The 23886-nt window shown below is 33.7% G+C and overlaps 1 protein-coding gene across 1 annotated transcript; it reads left to right on the forward strand.

The window, feature by feature from the left end:
• Window positions 1-861: 861 nt before the first annotated feature.
• LOC110102153 (ubiquitin carboxyl-terminal hydrolase 3) lies at window positions 862-23239 on the forward strand. Its single transcript, XM_020830341.2, has 6 exons — window positions 862-1156; window positions 7522-7638; window positions 13764-13862; window positions 21072-21257; window positions 21560-21741; window positions 22553-23239. The coding sequence occupies exons 1-6, from the start codon at window positions 1034-1036 to the stop codon at window positions 22950-22952; spliced, it is 1107 nt and encodes a 368-aa protein (XP_020686000.1). The 5' UTR covers window positions 862-1033; the 3' UTR covers window positions 22953-23239.
• The last annotated feature ends 647 nt before the right edge of the window (window positions 23240-23886 follow it).

A 23886-nucleotide genomic window follows, 5' to 3' on the forward strand; every position in this document is an offset into this window, starting at 1 on the left:
GACTTTGATCACCACAACTAGTATTTAAACTCTTGCCGGACAATTTTTTCCCTAACGGGAGTGAACTGGAGCCTACGTAAGAGTACCGGACCTTGATCTCCGCTTATAGTATTTAAACTCTTGTCGGACAGTTTTTCTTCTATTGGGAGTGAACCACAGCCTACGTAAGAGTGCCATGTCTTGATCAGCACCACAATAAATTTTTAAATTTTTGCTAGTCTAATTTCTCCTTAGTTTATATGACAAATTTTTGGACCAACTAAGAGAGGTGGTGCCTTCTCCATAACCCATAAGGGGGGTATTTAAAAATTTTCAAAGGAGGTTTGGAGAGCAAATTTCTGAATTTTTAATTATTTTTTAGAATTTTTTAATGCCCATAAATGAATTAATTTCCTATTATTAAAATAAAATGAAATAGGAAATAAATTAAGAGCAATTTTATTTAAAAATAAAATAAATATGCAGGAAATTAATTGTTTTCTTTCATGAAAATATTTTAGATTTTTCCTAACATTTTTGAATTTTTCTTTCAGAATTTCTTGAAGCTTAAAATAGTAATTTACTATTAAGGTTTTAATTAATTGAATTAATTTATTTTTAAAAAAAATTTCCGCCTGGCTACTATAGCGGCCTACTGTAATAATTACTTTGCATATAAATAATTGCCTTCTTAACAGATAAATGTTATATATATACTTTTTTTTTTCTATTTATCTAAAATGAACTTTCAAATCTAAATTTTTTTTTTAATAAAAAAAAAATAGCTATTTACCAGTGTTAGGAGGTATATAAAGCCAATTTTCTATTTATAAATAGTTTAATAATTATATATTTTTCTACTTATCACCATTCACCCCGAGCCCCGCAAAAAAAAAGAAGAAAAAAAAAAACCGCTTCGTGGGCAAAGGTCACGCCCGAAGAGGCAAGTGCCGTCGCTGATGAATGAGGAGCGTGACTAGAGGTAGAATATCGCTTGCTGGGAGTTCTTCTTCGGTCGGAAGGGAACGGCGCTACGGTGGCGTGGAAGAGGTGGATGGTTATGGGAGCCACGGGTTCGAAGCTCGAAAAGGCTCTCGGCGACCAGTTTCCCGAAGGCGAGAGGTATTTTGGACTGGAGAATTTCGGAAACACTTGCTATTGCAACAGCGTCCTCCAGGTTCTGGCCCTCATCTATCTCACATTTTTTCAACAATTGTTTCTTTTTTGTAGTGGGCTGTGTTTGTTTGTTCGGATTTTGATAGGGTTTTGGTGCATGTGGTGAAAGTTTTGATGGAGTATAAATCCTTGATTTGGAGTTGTTACGTTTATAATTTGTAAATTTACTTTTATTTGTGAAAGAAAATTTGGGTTTTGGAATGCTTATTTTAATAACTTTCAAGGCGTAGCGAATCTGAGCAAGGCTGTTTTTTGTTGTCGTTTAACAGTGCTATAAGACGTTTTTTAGCTATTTTTTGGACCAATAAAATAGAATTTCAATGGAAAATTAGCCAAAACCTGTATTCTTTTGATAGACATGTATTATTTATAGAAACTTCTTTTTAGAATCTATCTATACTACTTAGGAATCTTAAGATGGATGCGCACCAAATATAATTACCTTTAGTTGCAATAAGAAAAGTGACCATTACATTGCGTTGATTAATCTTTGGAGGTAATACAGTTAAGAGTTATTGCCATTAAATCAATACAGCAACGCATAACCAGTTTCTTCTATTTAGTTCATCTTTAAGTGTTATTAAATATAGAATAGTATGAATAAATTATATGAAGATCGACTATTAAAGGATCCAATCCTTATCTTTCTATTGTGCATAACTTCTTTTGTAAAAGCAGCCATATAATTATTAGTTAATGTTCTTTTGTAAGCTTTGATAGTCACTACTGCAAGCCAATGTCATAGTGGAAGTTTGTATATTAATGTTGAAAAGAAGATAATGAAGATACAACAGAGATAAAGTGCATAGGATTTGGGCTTTTGAAAATGCTTCAATTTAGAGCCCCATTAAGTATCATGCAATCATGATTTAAATTCGTACAATTAGAGGTGTTCCTCATGACAATGTTAAAAAAAAGCAATAAGGCTTACGCCTCATGCTTGTCAGTTGTGATTTGTGCCTTCAGTGCAATTTTGAAGATGATACAACAACAACAAGAATATTAAACCTTTATCCCACTACGTGGGGTTGGCTACATGAACCTTTTTTTCTTGTCGAATAATCATGACATTGCAATTTTGAAGATGATAAGCCTAAAAAATTGGGGTTATATAATTTAAAATTTAATTTATAAACTTCATATCCATTTTTATAAGTGATGAGATGTTCATTCTTTTTTTTTAAAATAAGGTATTAGCAATTAAAAAATCATAAGCTACAAAAAATCTAATATGATCTTGCCACATTTATTTGTCGTTTCAAACTCGTAGCCACCACGAATGTTTTTAAAATCATCTATCTCTATACCAACATGTCTATTTAAAACTCCTCCAATAAATACTCTTTCTTCAAGAGGTATCTTTTGAATTAATTCTTCTTAAGTCATTCCAAAAATTTAATTTTGAGCTCATACCCAAACCTACTTGAGTAGCATAAGCACTTATAATATTAACAATCCTAGCATCAACAACAATCTTTAAAGCTATAATTCTATCTCCAATTCAATTAATTTTTATAACATTATCCTTCAAACTCTTATCTATAATAACACCTACACCATTTCTAGTACGATTCCTACATTAATACTAAAGTTTAAATCATAAACTATCAATCTCCTTAGCCTTATCTCCAATCTATTTACTTTCCGGAATGCACAGAATATTAACTTCTTATGAATTATAATATATATTAATTTCATTAATTTTCTTGTAAGGAAACCTATATTCCAAGTTCCTATCTTAATTTTAGTTTCATGGACTAGCTTCTTTGCCCACATCTGTCCTTGATGTGAGAACTCTTGCCTATTTAACATAAGATATCAAAATTAAATAAAAGTAATATAATATATCATGTCGAAGTTAGAGACTAATTAAGTTCATCACAATAAAGTTAACTCCTTTAGTCTTACTATTCAGCATTGAAATTCTAATGATTAATTTAGCAATATAATAAGAAATCAAAAGTTCTCAGCATAATCATCACTCATTGTGTTTTCATTGGCATTGTTGTCATAGCAAATTGCTTTCTCCCCTGCATCATTCTTTGTGGAGTTGAAGTTCTCCTATTCTTCTTCTTTCATTTTAAATCTCACTCATCATTCTTTACTTCAAACAATAATAGTTAATAAAAATATTAATTAAAATAAAAAAAAATAAATAATTAAATTTCCTTATATACTCCTTTTTTGTTCTTGTTGTTGTTAGCTTGTGTTAGATGCAAATTTTTTTTTTCCATCACCATAAAAAAAATCAACATTCATATTTTCTTGTTGTAAATCAGATGTTTTGATCTTAATTTTATCGCCCACAAATCATTCGTCATCCAATAGAATATCATCACAGAGTCGGGGATCCCTTTTATTCATCAAACTTTTCTTTTTCAATTTTATATCATTTAATCTCTTGTTGAACATGATGTACACCAAGGAGTTCATCCTCAAGCTCATCATATGGTTTCTCTTTTTTGTGTGAATTTGTATGTGATCCATGTGCACTTGCATCTAGTTCACAATCATGTAAGTACCAAAATCTTAACTATAAAATATTGTAACTCAGGAGTGTCATCGCAAAATTGGTTTTATCATTCAACTAAAGCTGAAAGAATTAAGTATAGTAAGAACTCATGAATTTAGAATTTGAAGGATGCATTTTCATTTAACTTGAGACATTAAAAATGAAAAAAAAAAGTAGAATATTTTGCAATTATATCTTCAGCCTATTAAAGACCAAAGAAATCTTATTTATTCCGAAATGGTACAAGTCACATATTAGCATTTTCCCTTTCGGATGAGTTTGCAATTAGCTTTTCCATGCGATGATACAATCCCAAATTTATCTCAGGATTTGTTGAATTATTGTCTGCATATTGAAGCTGAGGATTAAGGTTGTGGCCTAATGCATCCAAATGAAAATGAAGCTATAGCTCTCACTTATCGTCAATGATATCTCATATTTACTTATAAATTTTCCCTCTCTCGCCTTAGTCATGCGAAATCAACTCATTTGGTTCATTCATTGCATTGTAGATAAAACCCATAGCTTGTTTTTTTCTACATCAACCTTTCTCAGAATTTGAGCCAATATCTAGTTGTTGTTATTGAATATGAGACACTTAACTATAAAAACTCATTAAGAATAAATTTTCTAACTTTTTTCCCTCAACCTTTTTAGCCTAAGCACAATTGAGCCATTGAGTGGAAGTAATCATAGCCTCCAAAGGTTGCCTGCCCGCAACATGCTTTGTAGTATTAAGCTGTACCAAATTTTATTGCAGTAGGTCATATAGTTCTTTATTAAAAACTTCCTCATCAATGCTAAAACCAAGAATGATTATATATGAATTTTCTTAACTTCTTTGCTTTGCTCAATGCGTTCTCATGTTGTGGCAAATCATCTAGTTTTTGATGAATGAGATCTATGTAGTGTGCAACATATGTTTTTTTCTTATCCATCAACTTTGGCCTAGTTGTCATGTAATCATTGGTGTTATCTATCACAATTTGCACTAGTAAGTGCTCTCCAATCTACTCAACCACTCCATCAAGCAATCTAAAAATGTGCTTTGCATCCTTTACCTATCAGATGCTTCTTTAAACTTCAAGAAAATAATTCCGTAAGAATTTATTTATCATTATATTAATTAGATTTCATTCATGATGTCAGATCTTGCGTTCATCATGATTGTTATTCCAATTTGACTCTAAGTCCTTTAATTAATTTTCTCAATAGCTTTCTATGTGTTGCTCAACTAATCCTTTAGCACCCATATTCTTAGGTCATACATCGATTTGGAGGGTGGAAAAAAAGAGGGGGGGGGGGGGGTTCAAGTCTCGTCCGTAAACTTCAATGGAACATATCATATTATATTAAGAAGTAAAGTCTGCCATATTGAATGAAAAATTATTCTCATATAATAACATCACATAATATCAATGCAGACATGTCTGCATGCCTCTTTAGCGATCTTTGAAGATAGCGATGCGCATAGCCTCTCTCCCTGCTTGTTATCCTCCCAGTTAACTATATAGTGATCCATGAGACCTCTTGTACCTCTACTAGACATTGGTGGCAAGGGTGAGAATGAGTCTATGCTAGTATGCTTACTTTTACTATAGTAGACATTAACCTTGTCATTGAATTGTCATTGTGTTAGATGTTTTGACCATACATGTCAATGATGCAAAATGGCGCGACGAACCTACGACGCCAGTTGCATGGTGCGGCGCACATGTTCTAGTTTACGCGCGCCATTTGCGCTATGTGTGCACCATGGAGCACGACGTGCGCAATTTGAATTTTAGGGATTTTTTAATATAATTATAAATAGTTTTTAATATTTATACATTTTAATTTCTAAAATAATGTAATAATTATTTTTTTTGTATGATTAAAATAGTTTAGTTAGGTTTTATTTGAATTAATTTTAAAATTATTTGATATGATTAAAAGAGTAGGATTTGAATGGTGCTTTTTATTTTTTCTATTTGGGGAATAATATTGCAATTATTTGAGTAGAAATTTTGGACGCACTTGAAGCTCACTTTAATTGTTTGGATTTGGACCACAAACATATTCAACCAAGCTTTACCCTACTTGATTGATACTCTAAAATAGGATATATATAATATTTTTTATAATTATTTTTTATTTTACGTCGTGTTCAAAATGGCGCTCGCTATGCTGTACGCTATATGCCATGGCTCCACGGGGAACTTTGCGCCATGGTGCGCCATTCGCCATTGAAAAATATTGTTTTAACATCATTGACTTATTCATATATGAATGAAATGCCTCTTTTAAAGTTTCTGGTACTTTGGCACACAATGCCACATATTTGTTGCATTCGAAGAGGTGTTCCTTTGTCATTGTAAAAACACCATTGACTAACTTCTCGCATCAATTGCACTACAATTATATGTATGTTTTATCGCTTCCTTTATCGTTGACTTGAGCACTATGTCTTTGTCGGTTTCTTTTTATGACTTGTCGTGGATTTCTATTTGCCTCGAATCATTTTGTCCAAAGTCTTAGAATGAAAATTTTGATTTAAATTTGAGAACAAGAAAGCATTCATAGAAATAAATAACCTAACTAAACCATTAAGACTCAAACCAAAAAACTTAGTGTTTAGAAATCTCAATCGGCTTGATAGAGAAAATTTTATTGGACAAGGAGATTCCTTGTGAAAGGGGGAAACTTGGGTAGCGGGCGTTGGTGGTGCTGGAGATGGCTAGCGGTGGTAGGGAAGTCTGGAGATGCCGGCGTCTTCCTCACAGGGTGAATTGGATGAGTTTTCATTTTGCTAGGTTGCGGTTTGCTACTTGCTTGCATGCGTGTGTTTATATTAGGTCTTATTAGGATAAATTAAGCAAATTTTATTTTTATCTGAGGCATATGCCTCAAGCTTTTGAGGCAAGGTGTGTCTCAAAAATTGTGAGGCATATGCCTCATATAAACCGCATGAGGCGTGCACCTTGAGGCAATTTTTAGGTTTAGTTTGTTGAAGCATGTCTCAAATTATATAATTTTAAACAATGTTTTATGGTATTTCCATCAGCTTAAATTTCAGTAACTGTGGAATCCACTTGCAAGTTGTTGGGTTCGGAGTGAGTTACATGGGTTTGGAAATCTGTTTCCTGCCACAAATTTTTTAGTGATAAAGCTTTGTCCAACCAAAATTTTGGTAGTGTTTTTATAAAGTAAAGCATCAGAAAAGCTGTAACGAATAGACATGTAGTTATACAAAAATTTTGATAGTGTTTTATAAAGTAAAGTAGTAGAAAAGTTGTTCCAAATTGACTTGTTATATTTCACGGTGTGTGGTAATTCTTCTTATTGTAGCAGGATAAAGTAGTTGGAGATCAGTTTGTTTATGTGGATTTTTTTTTAAGTATTAAATAACAACAGTTGTTTCAATTTATCTTATGTAGTTTGTTTTATTTTTATTTGTTAAGGTTTTTTTGCTTGTTTGTATTTCTACTTTGTGGAACTCTTATAGACAAGATCTAAGGAAATAGGGCAGATTTGGAGCAATGGCTAAGTTTTTACCACTGTGATCTGCAGTTCATAGATTTGAATCACGAAAAGAATTATTTGCAATGCGGATGAAAGACTCCATATCATTCCCTTCCATCTTGCATTTGCAATAAGACTCATGGACTGAATACACCATTTCTTATATTGGAAAAATTATTACTTCTGAGGTTAAGTTAACATTTTAGTCCATGTGGTTTGGAGACAAGCTTCTGATAGCATGGCTACCTTTAGTTAGTGTTCATTGTATAATATTTGAGCTCGTAATGAGCCTTAGAGAATTCTGATTTAGGGCTGACTTGATTAACTGATCTATTAAGCCCGACATTCTGCAGGCACTTTACTTTTGCGTCCCATTCAGAGAACAGTTGCTGGAATATTATTCAAATAACAAGAATGTTGGAGAAGCAGAAGAGAACTTACTGACATGTTTGGCTGATCTTTTTAATCAGGTGAAATACAAATTTTAATTGTGTGATTGTCTTCCTGCGCCTCTATTATTGCTGCATAAGAGATGCCTTGATGGTTTTTTCTTTTGTTTGTTTAACAAATGATATCAGTGCACCTTATCAGTTGTTATATAAAGATGTGAAAGTAGGGAAACCGGCTTTCAACATACATTCTTGTATGATTTGCATGCAGCCATGCACTGTGAACATTGATTATCATTGTCTTTGAGGGGTCCATCATCTCCTTGGACGATAGTAAGTTTGGGACTGTTCGACTTTGCATGTATTTTCATCATCTCAGAGCTATCCCTCTCACTTACTCTAATCATATTTTGAGTTACTTCAATATGTTTATAAAATTGTGCATGATTTGTTTAAGTTTTATTCTTTTATATGCACAAACGTAGGAAAAATAATGAAAACAAAATAGCAGTATGACAGCGTAGAAAACCTTTGAACATATAGAGCACACCTAGGATACGACTACATTTGTGCTTGTGCTTGTAGTAAATTAAAGTTGTATCATTCATGTCCACAAATAAACTATTACTTGTGCTTATCTTGTAGGAATAAGCCCATGAGAAGGACATTCAAAGAGTGATAGATCCAAAGAATGAGAAGAATAATCTAAAATATGGTTTATAATTGATTTTAAGTGATTCTGTTTATTTATTCTTATGCCTCATCTCAGTTCCCAAAGATGCCTATGAAATTTCATTAACTTAGAAAAAAATTCCCAAATATTTTGTCCATGTGTCTTTGACTTAGTACATGATACACGACCCTCTAGAAGCGTTTGCGCTATATAGCTAGTAAAAATGTTTATGGGTTGTAGTATCACCTTCTCACACATCATTCTAATTTATTTGGGGCTTGGCTTGAGTTTCATTATTTTCTACTTCCTTTCTACAATTCTACCTCTCCTGCTAAAAGATATAGTGTATCGGATACGGGTTATATTCCTTAGAATAAATTCCAAAGTTGTATTCGATTTATTTTTTATTTATTAGCTCTTTTCGGTAGAGCTGTGGCTTGCACGCTCCCCTTACCACCAATTTACCAGCACTGCTTTTTTTATCGACTCCAAAACATCTCATCCTATTCTCTAATCATATTCTGAAATGCTGTCATTTCTTTGTTCTATATTTTGCCTCTGATTATTCAAATTAACATTTTTACAACTTTCATGCAGTTTCTTTATTGCTTATCAATTTGATCCATTTTGCACAGCTGGTGTTGTTGACACCAAAAAGGGGTGTGATAAAATTGGCTAGAGCCTTAGAAGTATAGACAACTACAATAACTCTATATAACTACTTGCTGATGACTAAAAATTGAGAAAGAAACAGGAATTGCAATAGTTTGTAAGACAATACAGCCACAAGACTTGGTTCCCTATGGATTCTTGTGCAAGTGTGAAGAATTTGGCACCAATAAATGAGTATTTGGGACAAAGAAAGCTGCTGTACACTCAGATTTTGGCAATTTCAGCCACCACCGTGGCTTGCAGGAATCTTCCAAATTTTCTACAATGGCCAATGCCTATCCAAATTTCGGAAGCCTTCAGAGGTCAGAAAATCTGCTGGAATGTCCAGCAGTCCTGCTAATAATTCAAAGGAGAAATAGGCAGTTATTTGTTCAGTAATAAGACAATAGTTAAATATCGATTAAATAGCAGAGAATCGGATGGATTGGACTTCTTGCTTTAAGATGATAGCGGAACTTGCCAGCCTGAAGATGCTCATGCCAATTGAAAACTTTTTGTAGGCTGATTGGGTTAAATTTAAGGGTCGTAGGATGCTAATTTTTTCTCTTCCCAGCTCCATCCTTGACTTCCCCACTTGATTGCTAATTGCTGGCTTCAATCACAGCTTCCAGAAAAAAACAATCCAAGATCTTCTGGAACTTTTCCAGCCAGTTGAAACTTGATTCCTGCACTTGAAGCCAGCAATTAGCAATATGTTTGTGATCCACATTGTTTCTGCTATTGAAGTTTCTTATTGATGGAAAATGGTACTAAACATCATTGAGCTACTTTAGTTTCATTTTCTTTGCAGAACCAATAAGGTTTTAAATGCTTTGGATGATCTTGTGTATGGAGATTTATTTATTTATTTTTCAGTCTTTGTAGATGCTGCATCTTCTCAACTTTCCCTATCAATAATGATGTTGCAATTTTTCTTTGTATAGTGCACCTTGTGTGAAAAATGCTGCGGGGAAGCCACTCCAATTTTTTGTCTATAGTAGTGCCCAATACTTGCGTACAATTAGTAGTTCCCTGTCATTGGCCTATACTAAGCGCTTATTCTCATCGTGAGGTGTTTTTCCTTCTTCTTTTTTAGTCTGAAGTGGAACTTGTTTAATTAAGGATATTGAGACAATTGGGGAAATTTGAAGCAATGTGCCCAAAGCATAAGAACCCAAAATATTTTAATGGGTTTTTGGTGTTGAACGTGCTTGCTTTTCTACTTTTCATGGCTTGAGATTTATCGGGAAGAGAAATTTTAGATGGGATTCATCTTTCACGAGTTCCATTTGCAAATTTAATGGATTCTTGTCCTGTGATTGAAGAAAAAATTTTAGCGGATGGTTGTTTTCATTTTTATCATATTAGAAAAATTGAAGTTAGAGAGACTTTAAAAAATGAAGTGTAAAAAATGTTGGACTTGATGATACTCCAATGGAGATGTGAAATTACTTAGGAGTAAAGGAATTTCTTGACTTACGGAACTTTTCAATATTATTTTGAAGGCTAAGAAGATACTAGATGAGTGGAGAAGGAGTGTGTTAATTCTTATTTTTAAGAATAAAGGTGATGCACATGAGTGTGCGAATTATAGAGGAATTATGTTAATGTGTTATACATAAAAATTATGGGAGAGAATTATTGAGCATAGGTTATGACGTGATACTAATATTTCTCAAAATTAATTTGGATTCATGTCGGGTAGGTTTACTATGGAAGCTATACATTTATTAGAAGATTTGATGGAGAAGTATAGAGAGAATAAGGAGGATCTACATATGATATTTATTGAGTTAGAGAAAACATATGATAAAGCTTCAAGAGAAGTGCTCAGGAGAGTTCTAAAAAAGCAACAAGTTAATAATGCTTATATTAAGCAATTAAGAATATGTATGTAGGAGCTATTACTATGTTCAAATACAAGCTGGTTTGACTAAGTATTTTTCTATTTGAATTGGATTACATTAATGATCAACTTTAAGCTCTTATTTTTTTGCTTTAATTATCGATGTTTTTACTAGACATTTGCAAGAGGATGTACTCTGGTGTATGCTTTTTGTAGATGATAATCTTTGGGAGTTGAAGGAAAACTTGAATTATGGAGGTCAACCTTCGAGTTTAAAAACTTTCGTTTGAGTAGATCTAAAACCGAATACTTGGATTGTAATTTTTGTAGTAATAGATCTAGTGGGTGGATTGTGACTTTGGACGATCAAGTCATCCTGTACACATTTTAAATATCTTGTCTTTTGTTCAAAATGATGGTGAAATATATGGGTATATTATTAGTAGATTTATATGAGAATTTAACTTTTAATAGAGCACAATGGAGATAAATGAGTAACTTAGCTAACCTCATGTAGTGGGATAAAGGCTTGATGTTGGTTGTTTTTGTTAAACTCTTAGAGCCAATTTAGTGACATTAAAAGACTTATAATATTGTTGTAACGACAAAGCACTAAAGAAACGTGCAATTTTATGTTAATTAAGCTCAATTACATCACATTTTGAAAATAGTTGTTGAAATTCAAACAAATAATCTTCTACGGAAGAAGCCCCTTTATTGAAAAATACGGGGTTCAAGTAAAGCATCTTGCTGAAATTGTGAAGGCATGTCTTTATTGTAACTTTTTTTTCATTTTTATACCAAGCGACCATTTTGCTTTTGCATTCCCTAGCCTTAGTCCTTCTAATGTTTTCCTATCAAATGGAAGCGTTCTTTTTTAGATTAATGGCCTCCAACTTAAGCTGTCTATATTTTGGTACTTCTTTATAATTAAAGGTATGTTCTACATTATGAAACCAATTAATAATTAAGTGGATTCAACCCACCCTCAAAATCCGAACTATCCACCCTCACCCCATGTCTTGGTGTACCTCCTTTTGGTTCCTTTCTTGGAATCTGATTAGGTTTTTCTTCTTCTGATGCTTCTCGAAAAGCTTGATGAAAGGATTCTGCATCTCAAGTTTCTTGTGATTGTTATTGGAGTGGAAAGAACATGCCTCGTGTTCCCATCTATGACAAATCTCTCAAGACTTTGTTGCAGTTGTTGGAATTCTCTTTGCAGTTATTCCATGGTTATTTCTTGGGTCAGACATTGGTGATGACTCCTAGATGGCATCCTAACCTAGAGCTCTAATATCATTTGACACTGAAAAGGAGTGTGATAAAATTGTCTGGAATCTTACATGATCAGAAAACTACAAGAAATCTATAAAACTATTTGCTGATAACTGAAAACTGAGAAAGAAACAGGAATTACAATACTTTGTTTCTTGCGTCCCAATCGATTCTTGTGCAATTGTGAAGAATTCTATACAAAGAATGAGTATTAGCGCCAAATAAAGCTGATGTACACTCTTAGATTTTGGCAATTTCTTCCACCACGGTCGCTTGCAGGAACTGAGGAACCTTCAAGTTTCTGATTACAATGGGATGTCCATCCAGATTTCTGAAGGTTTAAGAGGTCAAAGAAATCTGCTGGAGAAGTCCAGCAGTCCTGTAAATAATTCTAAGGAGAAATAGGTAGTTAATTTTTCAATAGTAAGACAACAGTTAACTATCAATTAAAAAACAGAGAAACTTATGCTGAGTAATTCTTGCTTCAAGAAGATGGTGGAACTTGCCTACACGAAGTTGCTCATGCAACTTGAAACCTTTCTTTAGACCGATAGAACGTTGAGCTAAATTCAACGGTGCTAGGATGCTAATCATTTTCTTCATTTAGCTCCATCCATGACTTCCCCACTTGATTGCTAATGACTCCCTTCAATCCCTGCTTGTGGAAAAGCCCACCCAAGATTTGCTGGAACTTTTCCACTCAGTTGAAACTTGATTCTGCGCTTAGTACAAATCAACAAGCCTGTGTGGTACTCATTTTTTCTGCTCTTGTTTGAGTGGAGTTGTTACTTTCCCACGGAAAGACCACAATTACAGCCACCCAGTCACTCTGAACTTCCAGCCAGCAGTCCTATATGCCCACCGGGATTTTTCTTCTAAAATTGCGGGACCTCCATGAACCTGCAGGGAAACAGAGAAAAAAATCACAAATACACCTAATTGTTAATGCAGATTACCTCTAATTCTGGAAAGACGGCAGTCATTGTTTGTAACTGGATGCTATTCTTGCTGAAATTTTACCTTGTTGCTGCTGCCAGAAGACTTATTGTTGCGAGAAACTGTAGAAATTACCTTAGACAGCCACTGGAATGTTGGCGTTGATTGCATTAGAGTCCTAGACAACACTAAGAAAGCCTTTCTTATTCACCTTTCCAAACAGGGAATTCTCTACAAAATCAAGGTGTTTAATTAGGCTACCCCCCGTTAAAGATTATAAAACACCTATTTATAAATGTTCCTCTTAAAAGAGTGCAAAAATTACATGTCCTAATAAAGAAAGGTAATCATAAAAAGTGCCCTTCAGAATAATTGCTATTATAACTATGGCTATTGTTGTTGGTTTTATAACATTTTATTATCATGAAGAACCTCAATCAATCTTTCTTGGAATTTTCATGAGTTAATATTACTCATTAATCAGTTTTTCGTAATCAATATCAAGTTTCATTCATAGAATAGGTTCAGTATACATAAATCTATCAAATCTAGGTGTCTAGTTTCTTTTGCTGTAACCATTGACTGATCATTGTTTATTACATGTCTTTTTCAAAATTACATAATCGTTTTCAAATAAGTGTTTACCATTTGAAAATTATACCATCAATATATGAAAAGCATTCTGTTTGTGTGTATTTCTTTAAAAGATTAAGATATATTGCCAAATTAGTGATATTATCTTTTGGATTTTTAATCTTTTGATCTGCTTAGTGTTGCTCAAATTATACTCCATGGAGCTTAGTGCTTATAGGTTGCAATATGCAGATCAACTCATCAAAGAAGAAGACTGGTGTTATTGCTCCCAAGCGGTTTGTACAAAGAGTGAAGAAACAAAATGAGCTTTTTCGAAGCTATATGCATCAGGTAATCATTCGTGAAATTGTCTGAATCCATTCACTTTAATGTCAGAAAGAAATTATTGGCATCAAATTAATCATTGGGCTTTTCAATATAAATTCAGATTATTGTTAGATTTTTTCAATATTTATGCCATGAATGTTATTTTCAATCTGTTTGCAGTTTTCCAAAAATAACTGCTGCATCAAGGACTAATGTTTCGCAGCTGTTAATGATGTTTTCTGCTTTGAATCCTATCCTTTGTGGCTTCCATCAGTTGTTTCATGTGAATTTATGTTGACTATATTGATTTAGTCGTAAGTGTGGGATGTTATAAGCAGATGTAATTAATTTTTTAACCCGATATTGAAGTGTTTCCATTAACTTTTGAATCAGTTGTACACATTTAAGTCATGAAAACATCTTGAACCAGTTTATGCGAAATATTAGTACTTATTGACCATTTTTTAAGTCATTGTAATAGGAGTATAAGGATCCGTTGAATTCAAAATTGTTCATGAACAACACCAAACATACACAGTGTTGTATGAAAAAAGAGTTTAGAAATAGAGGGAGAAAGAAAAAATTCTATTGTGAGAAGCTCTGACCTCTGAGATTTTATTATAACAAGCTTGAGCTCTAAAATTGTGTAACTGGAGTTTATCACTTTGACTCCTATTTATAGATTTGGGTAAGGGGTTGAATGTTATAAAATTGGCCACATGTATGGCTATACAAAAAAATAAGAAAAAAATACAAAAGTTGTGTAGCTTAATTTCTCTTTATATACATTAGCCTATAATTTAATATATTCAGACTATGAAGTCATTATAATATGCAACTTAAGGTCGACGGCTCAGCTAGTAAGAAATTGCTAACTTGGTGTGCTTAAGTGGATGAGTTGATGATTATGGTCTCTCATATGGAGGAAATTATCCATTTGATGAGTCGTTGATGCTAACTTGATAAGTCACACCCGCTTATATGGGATGAGTTCATTTGCTGACTTGGCAAGTTATTCTTGAGCTGAGACTGAGTTGACTTAGATTGAACTTGGCCGACTTGGCTTGAATTGAGTTGAGTTGGCTTGAATCAAGCTGACTTGGCTTAAATGTGGTTCTAGAATAATTGGTTGTACATTTAGTTTCCTGATTCTCTTATATCTTTGGAGATTTATCATAAAAAGAAAAATACAATTAAATGATATTTTATATTTCATAATTGAATCATCCTTTATTGATTATGCATAAAACTCCATAAATACATATTTTATGTTTAATATTTTCCAATAAAAATTTATTGGGTTGACCATTTGCAAAGGCAAGACATTGACTTTTACTTTGAGGAAGTATTCTCAAGATATTCTTAGTGTGACTTCGAATACACCAAGGGAGTTGTTTGAAGTAGCTCTTTTGAAGAAAGTTAAGATTTTTCTTCTAAAGTCAGCTTGTTGAAATCATCAGTTTTCTTAATTTCTTCCTTGAAGGATGAGTAAGAAATGAAAAAGTTAGATTTTATAAAATAGCTTTTCAAGATGAAGACATCATTTGCCAAAGATACCGAATCTTTTTGCCAAGAAGTTGCTTCTTTTAAAGCTGAGTTTGTTATTAGTCGAAAATGTATGGAATTCATTAAGTCATATCAATTCTCGACTAATGGTGAGTTTGTGTTAAAGCGACTTATTGATAATGGAAAGATATCTAAAAACAAAACCTCCTTGATGTTTTATTTATTCCCAAATTCTTGTGAATTTGATAGCCATTTAATGTCTTTCTAAAATTGTATTGCTTTAGAACCTTTTATCCATCTCATTATGTTTTTCAATATCTTAGTACAAGAAAAGATGATTAGATTGGTGTACCCAAAAGTCTCTTATGCCTTCTCTTGCACCAGAACTCCATATTAAAGGTATTGTCCTTTGGGCCATATTCCACCATAAAGACTTATAGAGTTTGTTCCCGTCTCCTTGGCACTTATATTTTTTAATGTAATTCTATGTGCTTGGTAAACATCATAGGATGATTTTCCACCACCTGCCAGATGAGCCATTTTGAGCTAGTTCATGTTGATATTTAGAGTCTAAGTTATGTCCTTGACCACAAATGATTTAAGTACTTTGCTACTCTTGTTTATGATCATTCAATAGTCATATGTGCATATTTGTTCAATTGCATATATGAAGTCTGATATTAGCAAATTATATCATAAATGAAAAGTTCATTTTTCTACTATGATTAAAATTTTTTGTATTGATAATTCCTTGGAGTTCATGCAGACTTAGTTTAGATCATTTTGTGTTGACAATGGACTTATTCATCAGACTTCATGTTGTTAAACATCTCAATAGAATATTGTTTCTAAATATAAGCTTCATCTTTGGCTTGATGCAGTCTAGACTTTGATGTTCGATATGAATGTTCCTTATCAGTTATGGGGTGAAAATTTTGATTGCATGCTCTCTTATTAATCATATCCTATTTACTGTTCTTGGTGATCTCAGCATTCTCTATTACAGGCTCCTTTTACTCCAAGACTTTTTTGTTATGTTTGCTTTGTTCATTATGTTTTGGACCACCGATTAACTCTCTTTTATACATTTGGTGTATCATTCTAGGCTACTCTCATTCTCATAAAGTTATCATTGTAATGACCCAGTTATCAGACGCGTACATACTTCAGTAGATATTAATCTTCATGATTAGTCTCCCTATTTTCTCCATCTTATTCCAAACAATCCTCTTTACATATCCTATTCCCTCAAAAGTTCTATACCTATTGCAATACCTCTACATCTACATGTGTAAACATGATGGCCTCCTCCTCTTGTTGCTGCAATACAACCATCCATATTGTCTGACTCAACTGACCACGACATTTTGTAGAATTCTCAGATTTTCATATGCCTATTGGCAAAAATATAAATGAGAGTATATTGATATTCCTATATTTTTTTATCACCTTTATTTACATTTGATGTATTATCTTGCCTCTGCCAACAATTACTATTCCCTAAATATACAAGAGGAATTACAACATTTTTGGTGCAAACGAGCTATGGATATTGAATTACTTCTTCATTGAATCAGCATTGGAATATGGTTATACCTCCTTGGATTAAAACGGTTTCATATTGTTGGGTTTATTCTATCAAATCCATCTTGATGGCTCTATTGATAGATACAAGACATGTTTATTATAAAGGTTTTACTTAAGTCTATATGATCAAATTTTGACGCTTCAATTTTTATGCTCATAGCCATGTAGGTTCATTTGTATGATTCCATCAATAAAGGTTAACATTTGCTATAGATTGATCTGAGTAGTGCTTTTTTACGGCGATCTCATTGAAGCCATTTATATGAAACAACCTTTAGGGTATGCTGTTTAGGGTAAGACAATAGTATATAGCTCAACAAGCCCTTCTATGAGTTAAAGAAATGTCCTTGGGTTTGGCTTGATAAATTTTACTTAATTCTTATTGGCGTTGGTATTTGCAACAACCCATCAAATTACTTTATCTTCATTTGATACACTTCATTTGGCTTTAATATTTTATTGGCCCATATAGATGGCATTCTGCTAATTCGGAGTGGTCCGAAAGGCTATTGAAGTAAATCGCTATTGATAAATATATTTTATAATTAAAAATCTTGGTCAACCCAAAGACTATGGGAATAGTGTTTTCTTACAACAAATAAAAAAATTAGTCTCAAAGAAAATATATTGTTAATCTCCTTGAGAAAATTAGGCTTTTATGCTGCGAACTGGATGGCACTCCCATGGACATTTAGGTTGTTGTCAGCAATGAGGAAATTTAGATGCCTCTCATTATTGCATAATGTTGTCAATAATTGGAAAATTTTGTTGGACGCCTCTCATTATTAGAGGTTGATTAGTAAATTGATCTATATTATTGTCGCTAGATTATATTTTTCCTTTGATATAAGAATTATGAGCCAACACATGCAAACTCTAAATAGAAACATTGAAATTGTTTTGCGTATCCTTAGATATATCAAAAACTCACTAGAGAAATTATTACAATACAGTAAGAAATTTTCATGTGTAAAATATTTTTTATTTTGACTGTGTTGGATCAGTTTATGATCTAAAGTCAACATTTGTGTGTTGTATGTTTATGGGAGATAATTTGGTCATATGAAAAAATAAGAAGCAGGTATGGTGTCTAGATTAACTGCTGAGGAATAATACAAAACCCTGAAATAAGTCACATATGAAGTAATGTGAGATTAAGACCCACATGGGAGATTTGATTTTTCTATTGCACAACCTATGATAAAAAAACTATAGTGGATATTGCCATCTATATTGTTAATAATCCCATGATCCATGGAATAACAACATATTGAAGTTGACTGTTACTTCATTTAAGATGCAATTCTTTTATAAAAAATTTGTCACTCTTATTTTCAACTTAGAATAGATGGCTGATAGATGTTTAAGGTTTTGGGTCTACTTTAGTTTTTCAAGTTATTTAACAAGTTTGAGTTAATTAATATATTTGGGAAAATGATTAAAATGGTTCATTGACTCTTTATGAAGGAGCAAAATAGTCCTCAACTATATTAAAGGACCATTTTGACCTTTCAACTCTTTAAAAAGGAACCTAAATAGTCCCACCATGAGATTATTTTGGTTCCTTTTTAAAGACTTGAGAGACCAAAATGGTCCTTTAATATAATTTGGGATCAATTTGATCATTCATAAAGAGTCAAGGGACTATTTGGTCATTTTCTCTAATATATTTACTCTAGTTAAAGACAGTGTTAAGATTGTAAGCATTGTTTTAGGAACTTATCTATATATAATTAATAGAGTATATTTATTTTATTGTGCCTTAGCATATTGTATTGATTTTTCTATTTAATAGAGTGGTTCCTATTTGAATAATAACATAGAAATCTCTCTCCTCTCAAGAAGTAAATATCATAGCCCATGTTTCCTATTATATTAGTGGGTGAAGATGAATATATGACTTCTTTGCAAATTAGCCATTTGGAAATTGATGTTAAAGGAATTCATTAGTAGCTTAAGCCTATCTTTGGAGTTTTGACCATCATTCTAGATTGGAAGATCCCGTCACTTATGTGTTAAGTGTAGAACTAGACAGAGTCTTCATGGGTCCTTTGGTGGCCCTCTTTCACTTAAAGAGCCTTCTTCCATGTGTTTTATGCGGATTAATTTGAAGATCATATGTTCATTATTACTTTTGACACCAGGACGTGCATCCAATTATGATTAGTTTAGTAGTTAACAATAGGTTGTTTAGCAGAATAATTAGCTTGAGATGCCATTGTATTCTTTAAATATCCCATTTGGGGAGAAGGTTGAGATATGAGAAATGGATGAATAAGTTTCCCCTTTCCAATCTAGTTTCTGTTTTCTTCTTATTTTGGGAGTTTGAGCAACTTAAACTGTTCCAGATGAGATCAAGATTTCATCAACGATGCTTTTGCGGAGAAAAAATGCTATACAGAACATGTTCCTCAGCAACTTGACGATAATGCAACTTCATTGCTCATGATATCTCAAATGTTGCTTGGTGCATCTACTCTTGAGATCTGATTTGCAATGCTTTAAAACCCCATCTTGACCCGCTTTTTCCATCCGTGTCATATATATTTGATTCAATGACTTCCGCATGATCGAGTCTCCACTTCAGGCAAAACCGCAAGCAACTTCATTTTCCCCGAACTGGTTGCCTTAAAATCTGACGTCAAGATCACTTTATCATTCTAAGCTTTCTTCTTGTAGTTACGAATCCTAGTTCCCTGTCAATAGATCCTCTTTTTTTTTTTGAATTATCAACTCAAGGTCGTGCTAGATAGGCCAAGCATCGCTTGATCTGCCAAACACTGGAATATGGTAGTGATTCCTTGCACGGGTCAATTCTACCTGTCCAGAGTTAACATCGTTCAACAATTCCACCTCCATAACACTTTTGCATTCTCGTACAGAAAACTCCATCCCAGCCACATTGCCGATCACATCTTAATCATGTCCTCTACCTTTCCTAGGTTCCATCTCGTCTGCACCAAGCTCTTTGTGCACAAATCGCCATCTTCCATGTAATGAACATGCCTCTTCCAAATTCATCGACAACCCCAGTGACCGCCACTGTTCATGAATCTATGCTAGGTCTCTGTCCACTCCATCGGAGACTTTGTTAAAGTCGTATGATTCTGTCATCCCATTACCACAACTCATCGGTTTGTCAAGATCCCACCCTCATTTCCACCATTTGTTGTTCCAACTCCGCTGATTCTATCCATATTCTTCAATGCCTATGCAACTCCACAATTACTTGATGTTCTTAGTATTCTTTTGAGTTGTAAACAGTTTTTTCTAATGGAGATTGAAAATTGTATAATTGAATATTGTTTTGCAAGAATTGATTGGTTGGATGAAAATGTAGTGTCAAACATTCTTATCTTGAAGGAAATTAGCTTGCAATTAGCGAATATTGAGAAATGTCTTGGATTACCAGTTCAAGATAAATTTTTCGAAGCACCATCAATTTTTTGCTGATAATTCTGGCTTCAGAAGAAAATTTTGAATTGGTCACTTCCACTATCAATGAAATCATGCAAACAAATGACATGATGCAGCACATCATACCTTTTTTTTTGGTGAAGTTTAAAAAACAAATCCAACGACAAATGTTTCATTTATTGATGAAGTCTCAAAGACATTTTTGGAAGTCAAAGTACCTAATACGGTCATTGATTGTGCTTGAATGGATGGCCACCGCCTGCCTTAGATCAACTTGGAAGTTGAACCTTGAGGGCAAGATCGTATTGAGAGGAGGGGTAATGTTCTGAATCCCATTTTATTTAGTTTAGCAGTTAACAATGGGTTGATTAATAGATTAATTAGCTTGAGATGCCAACATGTTCTATAAATTTTTCATTGAGGGAGAAGGATGAGATATGGAAAATAAATGAATAAGTTCCCCTTTCTTCAATCTTGTTTCTCATTTCTTCTTATTTTGGGACTTTGAGCAACTTGAAATGTTCAAGATGAGATGAGGATCTCACCAAACTAATTCCCTTTTTACTGCGATATTAATTCAGAATGCTAGTAAATCAGCTTAAATAGCCTTCATCCAAAAGTGTCTCATGATGTTATTTTAGATGCTTTATGGATTTTAGCTTATAGTCTCATAGGTCTGTGACATTAGGGGAACTGATCCATCTTTTTACCTTCGTGATCTAGGATGCTCATGAATTTTTGAATTTTCTGCTAAATGAGCTTGTTGACATTTTGGAGAAAGAAGCTAATGCAAAGGATTCCCCCGGAACCTCCTCACAATCAGAAAAGATAGCAAATGGCTCAAGTCATCTTCATGTGAATGGTGTTCAAAAAGAACCCCATATAACATGGATTCATAAAAGTTTTCAGGTGAATAAAGTTACAGATCTTAGCAGTATACTGTTGTTTTTTGGAGAGATTATTCTGTGCGGACATCGGACACAGCTTACCGTCCAGAGACAAATCAGGTGCAGCCACATCATCCAGTACCTAGCAGTACCAAGCCACGGTACCGAGTAGGGGGTGACGTAGCGCATTTTTATTGGGCTCTGAACGACGTTCGGTGTCCGCACAGAATAATGTCATCCTTTTTTTACATTAGTATCTATGGATTGTGAGATAGTTTTCTACTGTCTTCTGAGAGTTACCTTCTTCTTAACTATTACATGCAGGGTTTATTGACCAATGAAACTCGCTGCCTAAGGTGTGAAACTGTCACTGCAAGGGATGAGACGTTTTTTGATTTAAGCGTGGACATTGAGCAAAATAGTTCCATTACAAGTTGTCTCAAAAACTTCAGTTCAACAGAGACTTTGAATGCTGAGGATAAATTCTTCTGTGACAAATGCTGCAGGTTATTTATCTGGCTCTTTTTTGGCTTTTTTGTGTTATTTTAAAGTGTTTCTCTGGCAGGTTATCATTGATGCATTTTGAGCCCCTCACATGCAGTTGTATGCATTTTGAGTGTTATAAAGCTCATAAATGAAAGCAGCTACTAGAATTTTTTTTTTTTTTTTAAAATTTAAATGCAACGCAACAATAACTGTGCTGCTTAGAAATTTCATACAAATGTTTAGTATAGTTCTGTGGAGTCCTAACATATTTTTGATGCAAAAACTAGGTTCTTATGTTAAGGGGTATCTTCATAACCTCTCTTGCCTTCAAAACTTGGATTAGCCAAGAGTTCAGTGAATAGGCCGTACTCTTCATATTCAAAGCAAACTGACACCTTTTTCTTGTTTGTAAGCTCCTTGGCTGGGCAAATTATTCTGTGCGGAGACCGCACGCAAGCTTACGTTCGGATTTGTTGCGCTTTTGTTGCATTTTTACTGCGCTTTTGCTGCGTTTTTGCAAAAGGTCAGCTAATATACAATTTTAATTGCATATTAGCTTCCGTTTTGCAAAAATACAGCAAAAGCGCAATAAAAATGCAACAAATATCTTACTAATTGAGTATTTGCTGCGCTTTTGCAAATACTCAACAAAAGGGCAACTAATACGCAATTAAAGTTTTATATTAGTTGTCTTTTGTAAAAATACAGCAAAAGCACAATAAATCCGAACGTAAACTTGCGTGCGGTCTCTGCACAGAATAATTTGCCCCTTGTTGGTTGATCAATTACGAGTATATTATATTTGTCTAACCCGCTTCTTTTCTGACACAGCCTGCAGGAAGCCCAGAAAAGAATGAAAATAAAGAAACCTCCTAACGTCCTAGTTATCCATCTCAAGCGCTTCAAATACATTGAACAACTTGGCCGGTACAAGAAGCTATCTTACCGTGTCGTGTTTCCCCTTGAGTTGAAGCTCAGCAACACACTTGAAAACGCTGATGCAGAGTATTCTCTTTTTGCTGTTGTTGTTCATGTTGGCAGTGGGCCCAACCATGGTCACTACATTAGCCTTGTTAAAAGTCACAGTCATTGGCTGCTATTTGATGATGAAAATGTCGATATATTTGATGAGTCTGCTGTGCAAACATTCTTTGGCTCGGCACAGGAGTACTCCAGCAACACAGATCATGGGTACATTCTATTCTATGAGAATCTTGGTGGTAGGAGCTAGTGGTCTTTTAGGCTTCGTTTGGGATGGCTTTTTTACTACTTCTTAAAGCAGCTTTTTAGTACAAAAAATTTAATTTTTGTACTTAAAAATTATTTTTAAAAGCAGGAAAAAAGCTGTCGCAAACGAAGCCTCGGTATCTCTTTTTTTGCCGTTTACCTACATGTAAATTCAAAACCTGCAAGGCCAGATGTGAATGGATATGATACCTGAATTGGATTCACTGTATAGCAGATGGTAGTAACATGCCATATTTGTCAATAACACAGAATGTACGTGAGTTGATTTCAGGGTAGAGAAATTTTCTTGTGTACTCTTCTCTTATTAATATTTAAAATAGAATAGTTTTCTTTTATAAACTTTCAGAGTATGAAACAAGATTAACGAGAGCATTTCAAATCTTGCTATCATTTATATGGGTTGGTTTCACATGGGCAATTATCTTGTCTCTACTATTACTTATTTAAGTGATCTAATTAAATGCTTGATTTTGATTGAATACATGTGGTGTAGTTTTTAGAATTTAAAACTTAGGTTTGCGATACTAGTTCTAGTCAAAGATGGATTTGGGATTGAACACATTGGTTCTTCTCTCTGAAAGCAGGCTTATTATCCCAATAATGATTAAGCAGCTTTTCTTCTTGATGTTGCTTTTAGGTTTATGCTGAAAATAGTTTTACATCTGTCTTGGTTAGGGGTGTGAATGAGTCAAGTCGACTTACGAGCTGGCTCGAGCTTGACTCATTTACGAGCTCATGAGTCGAATTTATCGAGTTTCGAGCTTGAGCTCAAGCAGAATTTTGAGCTCATTGGATTATCAAGCTCGAGCTCATTACAGATAATCAGCTCGATTACTCGTCGAGTGGCTCAAAAAAGCGGAAGGTGGATTGCCGAAGCATGCAAGTGCAAACTGCAGAAGTTGAAGCTAGTGCGAACA

This window comes from Dendrobium catenatum, unplaced genomic scaffold (genome assembly GCF_001605985.2).
Source record: "Dendrobium catenatum unplaced genomic scaffold, ASM160598v2 fragScaff_scaffold_211, whole genome shotgun sequence".
NCBI classification, from domain to species: domain Eukaryota; kingdom Viridiplantae; phylum Streptophyta; class Magnoliopsida; order Asparagales; family Orchidaceae; genus Dendrobium; species Dendrobium catenatum.